The sequence below is a fragment of the Exophiala bonariae genome (assembly GCF_035927105.1).
Source record: "Exophiala bonariae strain CCFEE 5792 chromosome Unknown scaffold_24, whole genome shotgun sequence".
Taxonomy (NCBI): domain Eukaryota; kingdom Fungi; phylum Ascomycota; class Eurotiomycetes; order Chaetothyriales; family Herpotrichiellaceae; genus Exophiala; species Exophiala bonariae.
Window position 1 is genome coordinate 178267 of NW_027042499.1, and position 13859 is coordinate 192125.

The following is a 13859-nucleotide window of genomic DNA, read 5'->3' on the forward strand; positions in this document are numbered from 1 at the left end:
GGGGTCGAGCAAATAAATCTCGATGTAGAGAAGGGTGCACGTCTCCGAGGTGCTATTGTCTCCACGTCTCAAGTTGGCGTGCTGGCTTCTTTGGGCTTCCTTCCAGAAACGAAGTGGAGATAGCTATACACGTGGTTTTTCTTGTCTTGGAATTCATTCCTCACTTTCGCCATCAGAACCTGGGTGCTCTCAATGCTCCAGCCTAGCACCAGTATGAGAAGGGCCAAGGTAAACGGCTCGATGGCAGCCAACATGTGCTCGCGCTCGAATATCCCTATCTCTTTGAGCTTTGGATCTTTCGGCCATGCTCCAACGGGCACCTAACACTCGTGTGTCAGAAGTTACCTCTGTCAGAGTGTTCAGGTAAAGTGCACATACTGTGGATATGTCCTCACGAACATCTACAAAACCAGCCTCGATCATGAATTGCTTCTGCAGTCCAGCTATATTGATCTTCTTGCCGAACTTCATGCTGGCTTCGCCAACGAGCTCACACCATTGTATGAGTGTTTTACCTGTTTGGTTGATTGTGTTATCGTCCGACCTAAGCCAGGCTTCATACTCTTGAGCTTCACACCAACCACCGGGTTTGAGGTGCTTATAAAACTGACGATAGTATGCGCGCCATTCCGCGATGGATCTTCCGAGACCTCTCCAATGGATATAGTCAAATACCTCCTCTGACTTGTACAATCAGTCACTCTCAGCATCGTCGATGACAAAGTTACAATTCGGCGGAATCCATGTTAGCTGGATTGGGCTAAGGTCGGTCCCGATCACAGAGCTTTCAGCAAACTCATCTCCGAAATCGAGGACCCAGATTCCAGTGCCTGTACCGACATCCAGCACGCGTGGCGGGGCATGCTCCAGGGGTGCACGCAAAAGCTTGCCGCGCAGTATCAGACGAAAAATGTGATGGAGAAGATCCTGTCGTTCTTGCTCAGGCTCAGGCTCATCGTTGGGTAGCGGGTAGGTGCCCTCTCGGAAGGCGTGGTAGCGCCGGCCATTTTCATACTTGTGGTTCTGAATGGACGAACTGAATGAGGCGCTCGTTACTGAGGTGTTATCGACGCCAAGGGTAGAGTCACTCTCAGCAAATGTCTAGGGAAGAACTGTCAGTGATGGGATGGTCCTACAAGATGCCAGACTAACGTCCACTTGAAGCGCTGTATGTGGTTTTGGGCGGCTGACTCCGGGGCTAGAGCGCTGGGACTGGAGGCCTGGACTTGCACTGGGTTATCTATGCTCTCCGACATAGTGCTCTGGACCTGAGAATTGAGCGAATCAGCCGTTTCGGAGGTTGAATATTACCTTCATATACCACGCCACAAGAGCGACATTGTGTTATGTATGAATACTAATGTGGGTGCCTTTACATGCGGAGTTCCGTTTACCAGTCAATGTTGCGCGACCCTGCATCTTATCATGCAGCTGCTGAGCCCCAAGCACGCTGATGATTGGCATTTACCTACATGTTCCAGTCCGCAGCTTCAAACCTTTTCGGGGATGTCATGGCCTCTGCGGCCCGAAGATCTCTTAGTGCGATCTTGGGCTTTTGATGCGTTGGCCGTTGACTTTCAATACTACCTACTCGCCAGTTACTCAGCCTGAGAACTCATATGCCTCGCCTCGCGAGTATAATGGATTGCCGTGATCAAGAAATCGTCTAATTTGTACCGAGCTGAGACCTATGTATCAATACAACAGCTCTAATATGGACCACCTCTCGAGACCCTCGCTTGCGTTGCCGCTTATTCTTAGCATTGGATCTTGTTTGTACCTTATCGCGCTTGGTATCTATCGCCTCTATTGGCATCCTCTGGCGCATTTCCCAGGCCCGAAGCTCGCAGGACTCTCAAGATGGTACGAATTCTATTATGAGGTAGTCCGTAAGGGCAATTTAACGTTTCATCTTCCCGACCTTCACCGAAAATATGGTAAAGAATCTAGTTCATAAGTATTTTAGCGAAACAGCCCGCTGACGATCAAGGTCCCATTGTTCGAATCACCCCGGATGAACTTCACGTGGAGGACAGTGACTATTGGGAGTATCTCTATTCTCGCACTTCTCGACTTGACAAGTACGAATGGATGTCAGGACGAATGGGCAGTGATGGGATGATTTTCACGACTGCCAACAGCGACCTTCACAAGCTTCGCCGAGGTGTCTTGAACCCGTTCTTCTCCAGACGGAGTATCGCCAAGTTCCAGCCTTTCATCAAAGAGAAGATCCAAAGCCTATGCGCAAAATTCGAACAGTATAAAGAGGATGGACGAATCTTGGCCCTCAATCATGCATTCAGTGCGTTTGCTGGGGATGTCATTTGTCAGTACTGCTTTGGTCTTTGCTACAATCATCTGGAGTCGCCGAACTTCGAAGAGAGTTTCCACGATGCGTTCATTGCGGTGAGCGCCTTTGGCCACACAACCCTCCAGTTCCCCTGGGTGACGCCCATAATCAATTCGCTCCCTGACCGTCTGGTGGACAAGATGAATCCTGCATTGCACATGCTTCTAGTACTCAAGAAAGACTTCGAGAGGATAATCAGCAAGATAGCGAAGAGCGAACGTAAGAATCCTGAACCTCTAACTGTTTTCCACGAAGTGCTCAACAGTGACCTCCCGGAGCGAGAAAAAGACCTGAAGCGTTTAGGGGACGAGGCCTTTGGTATCCTGGGTGCTGGCACAGAAACCACTGCCTGGGCACTCACTCTCGCCGCCTTTTACCTCATCAATCAACCAGCAACGATGGAGCGACTGCAGGTGGAACTGAAGGCTGCGATTCCCGATCCGATAGCGCCACTGGACTGGCTACGTCTCGAAGAATTGCCTTACCTTAGCGCATGCATCAAAGAGGCAGTTCGGTTATCTTATGGCGTAACTTCACGAAGTCCTAGGATTTCGCCGGACAGGCCGTTCAAATACAAATCTTGGGATATCCCCGCTGGAACACCAGTCTCCCTCACAATAGTCGATGTCCACAACGACGAGGCCGTTTTTCCGGATTCCCAATCCTTCACGCCCGAGCGTTGGCTGAACAATCCGAGGACACATAACGGCTCGTCACTTGATCGCTATTTTGTGTCATTTGGCAAGGATGCAAGATCTTGCCTTGGGATCAAGTAAGTACTTTGCGAAAAAGAGAATGTCATCCGCATCACCAAACCTGTCTGCTAACTTAAACGTCAAAGTCTGGCACATGCCGAACTTTACATGGTCCTTGCTACCATCTTTCGCCGATTCACCTTTGAGCTGTACGAAACAGATGTGTCCGACGTGCGCATGGCGCATGATTTCTTCATCCCCTCGCCCAAGTTGGATTCCAAGGGCGTTAGGGTAAGAGTGGTTGGAATTGACAATTAGTGCTTGCATTGGCAGATCGCGATTAGATTCTGAAGCTTTAGACAACTTGAGTGTGCAGCTCATTTGCGCCCGTCAGGCATGCTCAAATATCCAGATCAATAAGAATGTCTTGCTTTATGATACTGTACACATTGTTGCATCTCCGAAATCAAACAAATCACTCACCAAGTGATATGTGCGAAGATGAAGGTGAATGTTCCACGTCAAGAAAGATTGATGATCTGATAACTTTTCATTGAGTCCTTATTCATGGATACCTTCCGCCAGCGACGGCTCAAGGAGAGGAGCAGTCTCTGCTCCATTTGCAGAACCTCATCTTCTTTTCATCCTGACAACCAGATGCTAGACTCACTAAGCAACACTCACTTCCTGTCTTTTCCAAGGTAGGTCAAAGCCGCAACCACCAATGCATCCACACCTGTAGTCAAAGTAGGCTGTATGACCGGCGCAAAGAACGGACTATGGTTGACAGGAATAGTATGGCCCTGCCCACTCTTTGTCTTCTCATCGAAAATGGCCCTATCATGTCCGCCAAAGAACCAGAAACAATAAGGCCTATCGATATACGAGCCCAGGATCCCGAAATCCTCACTACCCAACACGTTCTTGATCGCCGGATCATGCTGATCGCCAAAGTGCTCCGTGAACGATTTATTGATGATCCCTGCGGTTTCGGCGTCGTTGATCGTCAGTGGGAACGACGAAGTCGGCTCGATGGTCGCCTCCTTAGGCGAGTTCCCGGCCAGGGTTTCGGCCTTGACGATGCGACGCACCGAAGCGAGGATCTTCTCGCGCCACTCGGCGCTCACAGAGCGGATGTTGATCTTGATGATGGCCTCGTCGGAGATGACATTCTCGGTGCTCCCGGCGTTAAGGGCGCCGACAGTGACAACGGCAGTCTCGTCTGGCGGCACCTCTCGTGACACGATGGTCTGCAGGCGCACGACGACGTGGCTCGCAATCACGACCGGGTCGATCGTCATGTGTGGCATCGACCCGTGCCCGCCGCTGCCGTAGATGGTGATCTTGAAGCTGTCGGCTGCGGACATCAGAGGCCCAGGCTTCAGGCCCGTCTTGCCCGCTTGTAAGGGAAAGACGTGCTGGCCCAGCACTACATCCGGAATTGGGCATGCGTGTTTCTTGGCGTCGTATAGCCCATCGTCAACCATTGCCTGTGCACCGCAGCCTCGTTCCTCGGCTGGCTGGAAGAGGAAGACGATTGTGCCACTCCATTCGGCCTGTGCTGCGATGAGTGTCTCTGCCGCCGCGAGCAGTGATGTGATGTGGAAGTCGTGGCCGCAGGCGTGCATCACCGGCTTCACTACGCCGTCGACATCGAGCTGTGTCTTCTTGCTTGCATAGGGGAGACCGGTTTTCTCTGCGACCGGTAAGGCGTCAATATCTGCGCGTAGGAGAATCGTCTTCCCCTCGCCGTTCTTTAGTATGGCAATCTGTCCATGGCCTCCGATGCCGGTTCTGATGTCGAAGTCTGATGACAGTTTCTTCAAATGCTCCGTGATGGAAGCTGCTGTCTCTTTTTCTTGGGTTGACAATTCGCCATTTGCGTGGTAGTGTTTATACAATTCCTCGTACTGCTCGAGCTTCGGTCGATACTTATCGATGACACTCGAGAATGACGAGGACTTGGCGACACGTACTTCTCCCATGATGGACTTTATAGTTAACGTTAGGTCTGTGCACACGCTGGTAGAAGAACAAGTGCAATGGTTTCGATACAAGGCAAGACTTGTGAAGCAAGGTCCGAAAGTGAAATCATCTCGAAGTCTTGTATTTCATCATCTTCTCCGCATGGAAGTTGAATCAACAGGAGATGTCCGCCTTTGCCGCCACTTCAATTCTTCTGTTCAATGCTCTCCAGTGAGCCTCGGCGAGCGCAGCGACAAACACCAAACCGATTCAAACCAACTGGAGCGGCAGAAATAAATCCTCTCCCAATACCGAAGTATGACATGGTTGCTCTGGCATAAGCGAGCACATCACCGCTATAACGCCAATGCTCGAAAAGTACTCAATCCCTTCCCACCACCGTCACCCAGCCAACAAAGCTGCTCCTACGATTCATCCATGTCGTCCACATCATCCATTACAGGCCTAATGCTCCTAGCTCGCCCACTTTGACCTCCCTTCACAGTCTTCACCACTCTACTCTTGACACTTGATGCCTTCTCTCTGAAACTGGAGGATCGTCCGATAGTGCCATTCGATATCGCGTGATTCTTCTTTGCGATCAAAGCTGTGGAAGAAGATGTCGAAACCACTCGCTTACTTCCGGTCGTCTTGCTGCGGTTGACAGTCTTGCCCTTAGCAACTTCAACCAATTTCTTCAGCTTGGAAGGACGGCGCCCGAGACCCTGGACCGTTGTCGCTGCACTGGTCTTACCAGAGAATGCCTTCTTGATTAATTTGACCTTGCGAACCTTGACAGGGCTGGTGTTCTTCGGTGGTTTCGACTTGTACACCTTTGCGGTTGGCGGAGATGTTTTGACCTTTTTGGCAATTCGCTTCTGGCCCTCTCCAATAGCTTCGGCGATTCTCCTCTTCGCTCCTGCCAGTTTGCTAGGCTTCTTGTTGTCCTCTTCAGGGCTTCTCTGTTTTCGCTCCTCCTTGGGTCGTGGTCCAAGGAACCCACGGCAGTTGACCGCACCACATCGGCATTCTTGGACATTCTTTTGGGAATATGGATCGAAATTATAGTCGTAGGTAAGCTCATCTCCCGTCATAATACCACGATTTCCGGCAAAAAGAGCCATTCGTGGTTTGCCATTGACAGTCCATTTCTCCATTCTGCAGTTTGGATCACAGGAGTGATTGACAAAACGAGCGATAGACCCGCGAGTTGCATCGATAATCATGTTCTGATCAAAAAGCATGAGGTAGTAAGACTGTGAACAAGTTAGTCAAGTTGAAACGAAACATAATCACTTCCCTTACCTCGTTATGCTTATACATGGTTCGCATTCTTTGCTCACACTCATCTTGGGTGATGATTTCGCCCGTATATTCCACGATGATCTGATTTGGGTCAAAGGTTCGATTGCTGCGAACACCATAGCCTCGATCTTCTGTCTTGATCACTTCGACTCCAACATTGTATTTGCCTCCCTTCTTCACTCGTTGTTTGAGAAGCTCAAAGTTTCGATTTCCACACTGTTCTTCTGTCAGGCCGCAATTGCGGCTATCACATTCGTAATACATATATCGGTTCATGCAATTCTGATCGCAGCCAGTGTCCGGCGTGCAGATACAAAGCGAGGTTTCCTCGTATTTGGACTTCCGCCATGCCTGTGCTGCGTCACCGACAAAGACATTCTTGTTCACCTTTTTCCACTCATCCGGTTTGGGCTGGCCAGCTGGAAGTGGGGAAAAAATATCGAATGGGAGCTTGAAATCTCGACCTTGACTCAAGAGTCGTTCTCCAGCATACATGGGCAATGGTAGCACAGAGTTTGTGGGTGGTGGTTCAACAGTACCCCCACTCTTTCGGGACTTCTGACTGCTGACTGTTCTTTGTTGGCCCGCATAAAGTCCTGAAGTGAGCCATTTCTTCTCACGCCGGGGAGCTGGTGCTTTCACAACAGAGATGGGTTCTTCAGAAGGAGTAGGCGCCTGGCTGAGACGTTGCTTCTTTTGCTGAGGTTCGCCAGCCACCTTGGGGCCCTGCGCATTTGAACCTGCTGCGGACTGCACGGAGCGGTCCTTTCGCTTTCCCAGTACACTGCTAGCAATGCTGGAGACCATCTCGCTTGCCTTCTCAAGCACAGGCATACGAGAAGATCTTCGGGTTGCTTGCTTTTCTGCTGATTTGCGTCGTGCCTCCCATATTTTGTTGTTCTCCTCCATTTTAGCCTTTTTGGCCGCAGCTCTTGCCAATCGTTCCTGCTCCTCAACTTCAGATTCATCACCTTCGGCAGCGCCTGAAGTAGAAGTCCGACAAGAAGTGCTAAGTGCTAGTAGGTCGTGCTTGCCCTCTTTGCCGAAGGTTTGGCTCATGTTCCAGGGAAGGTTCAAGGCAGCAATTCCTTCCTTCACCAGAGTTGATTGGCTGGCATTGTCTATGTTGACCAGAGTCTCTCCACTCACAGTTCGAGTTTTGAGGGATTCATCTTCAGTAGTCTCAATGAGCAGGTCTTGACTTTGGCTCTTGGTCAATCGCCGACTTACGCGTCGTGCGCGACCCTTGGAGACCTCTTTCATGCTGACGACCCGCGCGTCGAGTATCGACACGTCGAGTATCGACACGTCGAGTATCGACACGTCGAGAGAACTTTCGGATGGGGTGGGCAGTTGGCGTGGAGGTAAATTCGAGACCACGATTGTGTCTGGGTCAGTTTCTAGGGAAGAGGAACTCTCTTCTCGTGAAATAGAGGGGCGAATTCGGGTAGACGTAGCCATGGTAGTTGTGTCTTTCCGGGCTGAACGCGAGTTGTAAAAGTTAAGGATGGATTGGCGGAGAGGCATGTTTGCTACTTGATGTAGGGTGGCCCTGTTCCAGGCTCACCGAGGAGTTCCTTGGCACAAGACGCGTCAAAATGAATACATGCACGGTATAGTCGTGATGAGAAAGAGAAGAATATGAGATTATGGAAGAAGGCGAGTTATGCAACGCGTGTTGTGGAGTGGAGGATTTGCTTGGATCGGTGAGAGGCTGGGAAGTGAGGGAGAGGGAAACCGAGATGTGAGAATGCAGGTGTTTTAAGAAACTGCGGGTCGTAGCGGTTGGCCAACACCAGTGAACCACTCTCCCATGTACACCCTACCGAGGATACGGGGTACAAGACAACTGTCCTGGTTACTATCGACCATTATTTATGGACCACCAGGATCAGTCTTTGCTCATTCAACCAATTGTTGACCCTCTCGAGAGTCTGAAGTGACCTACAGGCTGCAATATCAACAACATTCTCCATTCGAAACATTCTGCTCCGGGCAACTGGCACACAGACGTTTGCTTGATCAGTGTGTCCCGACCCTTGTCTCACTTCCAAGAGAGAATTTAATGTCCCAGGGAGTAACTGAACCCCTCCCAAAGGTCAAGATTAACCTCGCAGACGTAGTGTTCATGCATGTGGAATATCCTTCCACGGGGAACAGTATACAAGTCTTGTTTGTGCATGTCAGTATTACAGCTATGGTACAGCTTCTCCACTCAATTCGTCTCTAGCTTGGGGAATTTCTTCCCTGTGGGACCTTCAAATGATTTGGTCGCTCCTTGCACTGGCTTCATCTCCATCCCTCCACCTTGTGCTTCCGTATCTAGCTTGGCCTGTCGTTGGCCTCTCCTTGACCCAAAACGCCTGTCGCCCTGCTCATATTTCTTTTTGAAGTGAAGATAGGTTGGTGGCCTTGCCCGGCCCAGAACAGTAATCCAATTTTTGAAGAAATTGCCTTGCGTGAAAGGTCGGTGTCTCTCAGCCTTGGGAAATCTTCGAGACGCAAGGTATTCTCGCGTGGTCTCGCCCTTGCCCATAAGCAATAGATGGTACACTGTCAATGAAAATGGATAAAGGAACGCCAACAGTCCATATACAAACATTGCACACACAACTCGATTCCGACTGGCTGAAGTGCCAAACGACACGAGCTCTTGGTTTCGATATGCAATTATATGGCCCAAAGAAGAAAAGGCCAAGAAAAGACCCATAATAGTCGCTGTACTGACGAACGTGAAAAAGTAGCGATAATTGCGCCTTCCAATGCAGTTGTTCACCCAAACACAATGATGGTCGAGGGTTTCGACGCAGTTATCACAGACTCGACAATGATAGCATCGAGGGGGCCGCCAGATATTGCATGTTTTGCAATATTTGACTGGAACATCCATAGCAGCCGTTTGCGACGTTGCTAGGCGGACCATAACCCAGTCATTCGTTGGCGGGCCAAGCGTTAGAGGATCTGGATTCGTCTCCGGTGGAAATGGATGGATGTTCCGTGGGAAGATCTGCATATGGTTAGAAATATCACAGATGAGCTATGCAAGAAATTCTTACCCCTGGGTCAACAACAGAAGCGTGGACAAAGGATGAAAAACATATGAAAAAAAGGTATGCAAAAACAATCGGAATGGCTGGTGACACATGATGCCACAACCATGGCGCACTATTCGAGAGTTAGTCAAATTGACAATCATGTGTAGGCGCTTCATATGCTTACGAATACACGAAAAACAAGACAGCAGGCACGACCAGCACAACCCCAGTGGCTATGTTGATAGGCCGATCCCGAGCATTTTGAAGTCGGCCGCCCCACCAGAAGATTGTATTGCCCTCAAAGTACTCGTAGTTCTTACCAAGAGCGCTCTTGATCGCAACTTCGGTATTGGAGCCTGGAGGGAATCGTGGTGATGTGGTGGTCGAAGGAAGTTGTTGATGGCCAGAAGTATCTAGTCGATTTTTACTGCCGAGACTCAAGCCAGACCTGAATGATAGTGGTGACTTTTGAGGTGGATCGCCTGCTTTGTGCGTGCTGGAGATATTGAGCCTAGAAGGTCGTGGCGGCTTTTGCGACTCTGGTGGAGAGGCTGCTGCAACCAGCTGGCTATCGCCCTCGTTCTGGGAACCAAAGTCTGCGAAGTGCACATCAAGCCCATCAGGTGCCTCAGATTGAGTGTAGCTAGTTGCAATAGATGGAATATGACGGTGACTGCGTGGCATGGCATGGAAAGGGCCTTGACGACTGGAAGCCAAGCTGCGCGTGTCGTCCTCCTCTTCATCCTCGCCGTCTGGAATTGGGGTTGGCGCTTGAACTGGTTTCCCTCCCAAAGGCCTTCTAAGTCTCTGGGCCTGCAGTCTTTGAGAACTCATGGGCTTAAAGAAGCCGGAGGCCGTTAGGGAAGGCACATGTGTACGGCTAGCCTGACTGACAGGGCTCTGTGGGCGGCTTGAGCCGGCATTGCTCTCCGTCCCTGGACCACTTCTCATTGACCGATTTGTAGGTTGTGTTATGCCCCTCAAGTGAGCAAATCCATGCTGCGATGTGGGAGGGTTTGGTAAAGCAGGTAGGTTGGTGATACCAGATTGAGGTCTTGAGGTATAGCCATCCTCGGAAATTGCCGAGGAGATCTCGCTTCGAGCGGTGGTCGGTCGGCCAGTCATGGTGAGGATGGGCGATAGTGTTGGTTTGGTCAGGAATTTGTTGGGGTCACGAGTACGACGTAAGGCGCATAGCGTAGAAGCTCGCGAGAGGTAGGATAACGACGATGTAGAAGCGAAAGGGAAGTGGAAAACACGTAGGCTGTTCAGAACGCGCAAGTCGATCGGAAGGAAGGGGATGGTTCAAGGTTGTCAGCGCAAATAGTGCATAGAGGTTATTGAGAAAAGGAAGGACCAGCCATCATAATGGCAGCGATTAAAATGAAATGAAGCGCAAACCCAGAGCGCAGTCCAGGGTGGGCAGGGCAAGGTGGACAAGATGAGGCAATAGTGAACGGTGGAAGTCCTGGTATGTCTCGTATACTTAGAAAGGGGGAGCACGCTAGGGCCAGCAGGACTGGTCGAGATTCGGCGAATTCGGATCCTGTTTCCGAAGGCTTGGCATATAAGGCATGTTTGCTCAACGGTGCACTAAGGTATATTTGGACAGCTAAATCACGTGCAAGAGGTATCGACCCTCACACCACTCCCACTCATGATCCTCAAAGCTGCGCAGCCGCTTTTCTCCTCCCTCAACGACATTCCTTCTCAAGCCACCCTCCCTGCTCCCTGTCCCAACAGCAATACGCAATGGCATCCCTCATCCCAAGAACCGCTTTCCGGGCAGCTTCTACCGCCACGAAGTCCGCCAGAGATACCTCCTTTGTCAAGAAGGGCGCTCAAAGAGATCCCGAGCTTTATGTACGACACCACTCAACTTCAAGCTCTCCAACATCCACCGCGAGTTACTAACAACGTCTAGATCCTGTTAGGTGTCATGTCCGGCGCCTTTGGCCTGGCTGGCTTCTACTTCGGCCGAAAGCCTACCTCTGCTTCCTCCGAGGCCGATGTCTCGGTTGCTAATAGCTCCATGCCTTGGGAGGTCGACCATGAGCATGAAGACGAGACCAAACATTTCAAATATCAATATCATCCCAAGGGCGACCGAAGCTCAACTCCCAAGAATGCTCCCAGTGCTTTGAACACAGTCATCGTACCCAACGTTACCCTACCCAAGGTACGTAACTATTCAGCGTTTATCTTTCGTCACATGGTCTAATCTTCGATACCAGGAGCTCCATGATAAATTCAACAAGTGGGGCAAGGAAGGATATTAAGCAGCTTAGGCTTCAGATTGCACTTTTTATGAATTATATCCATCCTCCAACACAAAATTAGAGCAAGGAAGCCTGCGACGCTTTGAATTGCCGAGTGGAGTTGTACATACTTATGGGACAGGCAAGCATCAATCGACACAACTGCTGTTGACCACTTTATGCATGTCTTTCGATGTTCATTTCGTGAAATTACGACACCCTCATAGGTGTACTTCTATTTTGCCAAGCACTTCCACGATGCAAACTTAAGGTCTAACCAACGATCCCGCTTCAACGCTTCACATACCAAGACGACTGACCTCAATATTAGACGGCTGATGGATTTACTTTAGGTCTTTCGGTATATGCTTGGTAAATGTCTAACATCTCTCTAACCCTAGTTTGAATCTACGACTGAATATCACTCCCCTTACGTTCTCATTTTGAGAGTGCTGGATTTTGGACTTGGTCATTTCTCCCTCCGCATCAAGCGACGACGTTGAGATGTTTAGGTGTCGACCGATGCCGCTCTCTTTTGGTCTCGACGTCTTATCAGATGCCAGGTGGTCAGGATCGAAGAAATACCAACCACCAGAACCGACAAGCAGACAGCATACGAAGTACGATATCTTGGACCATAGATTGTCGAATACACATGCGGGCCAACGATTCCGCTCCACTGGGCACACGCATTCGTGAATCCAATTCCAATGCCTGCCGCCACGGTCCCTTCAAGGGCTCGGATTCTTTCAGGCCAAATCACTGGGTACGCAGAACCGGCGCATGAAACTGCAACTATCAAGGCGAGATATCGCACCACCGGATTATTGACGGCAACGAGGATGATATAGCAGACGATTATCGTGGACTCGACTGGACCACCGTTAGCCTTGATTTTGGTGCACGTGAGCTTGTACTTACTGGAGGCAGCTGCCACCCAAGGTCGAATTTTCCCCTTTGAGATCAAATATCCTACGGTATTGAGGAACAGGAAGCACGAGACATATGGAGGCTGCGAACATGTCAACACCATGGGACGTTTGGATGCTCCATCCGACTCACAATATTCATCAATTGAGACTTCGTTGTTGTCGTGAAGCCCAGCTGATAGACAACAGTCGGCAACGCAAAATTGACGCCAAATCCACCAATACCGTGACAAATCCAATACACTGTGAAGGTGTAGAAAGTTGGATCCTTGAACAGTTGCAGAAGGCTTGCCCAATCCCAATGGCCTGGGGAACCTTTCGGTGCCGTCTTTGCGAGACGATGCGAGAGGAATTCGCGTTCCTCGTTGGTGAGGAACTTGGCCGTCTCTGGGTAATCCGGAAGCCCGAAGGCAACGAACGACAATAATATGGCCGGTAGTCCTTCTATGAGAAACAGCCAACGCCATCCTGCTATGCGACCGAGACCGTCCATGTAACTTATAGCAAACGCAAGAAGTCCACTCAATGCACTTGAAAGTTGTCCGACTGAGTAGAACAGCGCCATACGCCTTGGCAGATCGGATGGCTTATACCAAAAGCTCCAATGATACAACACTGCAGGATAGAAGCCTAGATTGTGTGAGCTAGCATCCGCCAAAAAGATGTGCGAGAATATTCACCTGCCTCTGCTGCACCTATTGCAAATCGTACGCCCATCATTCCTCTGAACCCCTGGACCGAAGCAGAAGCGCACGCGCTGATGCCCCATGCCAAGATGAGGATGAACATCCACCTTGATGGCTTGAACAGTTTCAACAGCAGCGTGTTACTGGGCTCAAATACCATGTATCCCCATGAGAAGATGGAAAGTGTCCATGCCCACTGTTCAGGTGTGAAACCTATCATTTCGTTAAAGCTGAGAACTCATCATTTAAACCTTGCTTACCAAGTTGCTTCTTGATCCCAGTACCATTCTCGAGGTTTATGATGGCGGCATTGGAATAGTTGGCCGAATCTATGACGCGAAACACGTACACTATGCTATAAAAGCCGACCAACCACCGATCAATCTTGCGCAAGACCCTTGTTTCGAAGTTTGGATCAACAGGCTGGATAGTGGCTGCGTCTATACCATCATCCGAGGAATAGATAGCCTCGGCAGCCTTGTTGGATACATAGGCAAGTTTTTCAATAGGGTTCTCGTCGACCGCCATGCTGACTCTGAGTTTTCCTGGAGAGGAATAAATAATTGAAGGTCAGAACGTGTCTGTTTACCTGATGTGATCGCAAGTATTCAAGGCACTAGTCTGCAGAAACTTTCG

The 13859-nt window shown here is 50.0% G+C and overlaps 7 protein-coding genes across 7 annotated transcripts; 2 read left to right on the forward strand and 5 right to left on the reverse strand.

Annotated features, from left to right (window-relative positions):
- Positions 1–693: 693 nt before the first annotated feature.
- Positions 694–1256, reverse strand: LTR84_006352 (uncharacterized protein; the record flags this gene model as incomplete). Its single annotated transcript, XM_064849913.1, has 2 exons — positions 694–1101; positions 1137–1256. The coding sequence occupies 2 exons, from the start codon at positions 1254–1256 to the stop codon at positions 694–696; spliced, it is 528 nt and encodes a 175-aa protein (XP_064703214.1).
- Positions 1257–1714: 458 nt separating this feature from the next.
- Positions 1715–3363, forward strand: LTR84_006353 (uncharacterized protein; the record flags this gene model as incomplete). The annotated part of the gene is made up of 3 exons (XM_064849914.1): positions 1715–1937; positions 1991–3122; positions 3192–3363. The coding sequence occupies 3 exons, from the start codon at positions 1715–1717 to the stop codon at positions 3361–3363; spliced, it is 1527 nt and encodes a 508-aa protein (XP_064703215.1).
- A 362-nt stretch (positions 3364–3725) lies between these two features.
- Positions 3726–5030, reverse strand: LTR84_006354 (uncharacterized protein; the record flags this gene model as incomplete). The annotated part of the gene is made up of 1 exon (XM_064849915.1): positions 3726–5030. The coding sequence occupies one exon, from the start codon at positions 5028–5030 to the stop codon at positions 3726–3728; it is 1305 nt and encodes a 434-aa protein (XP_064703216.1).
- A 405-nt stretch (positions 5031–5435) lies between these two features.
- Positions 5436–7842, reverse strand: LTR84_006355 (uncharacterized protein; the record flags this gene model as incomplete). Its single annotated transcript, XM_064849916.1, has 2 exons — positions 5436–6266; positions 6316–7842. 2 exons carry the CDS (start codon positions 7840–7842, stop codon positions 5436–5438), a joined length of 2358 nt encoding a protein of 785 aa, XP_064703217.1.
- Positions 7843–9530: 1688 nt separating this feature from the next.
- On the reverse strand, positions 9531–10475 carry LTR84_006356 (uncharacterized protein; the record flags this gene model as incomplete). The annotated part of the gene is made up of 1 exon (XM_064849917.1): positions 9531–10475. The coding sequence occupies one exon, from the start codon at positions 10473–10475 to the stop codon at positions 9531–9533; it is 945 nt and encodes a 314-aa protein (XP_064703218.1).
- Positions 10476–11102: 627 nt separating this feature from the next.
- Positions 11103–11629, forward strand: LTR84_006357 (uncharacterized protein; the record flags this gene model as incomplete). The annotated part of the gene is made up of 3 exons (XM_064849918.1): positions 11103–11213; positions 11275–11529; positions 11585–11629. The coding sequence occupies 3 exons, from the start codon at positions 11103–11105 to the stop codon at positions 11627–11629; spliced, it is 411 nt and encodes a 136-aa protein (XP_064703219.1).
- Positions 11630–12116: 487 nt separating this feature from the next.
- LTR84_006358 (uncharacterized protein) lies at positions 12117–13751 on the reverse strand (the record flags this gene model as incomplete). The annotated part of the gene is made up of 4 exons (XM_064849919.1): positions 12117–12620; positions 12671–13167; positions 13218–13436; positions 13484–13751. The coding sequence occupies 4 exons, from the start codon at positions 13749–13751 to the stop codon at positions 12117–12119; spliced, it is 1488 nt and encodes a 495-aa protein (XP_064703220.1).
- Between the last annotated feature and the right edge of the window lie 108 nt (positions 13752–13859).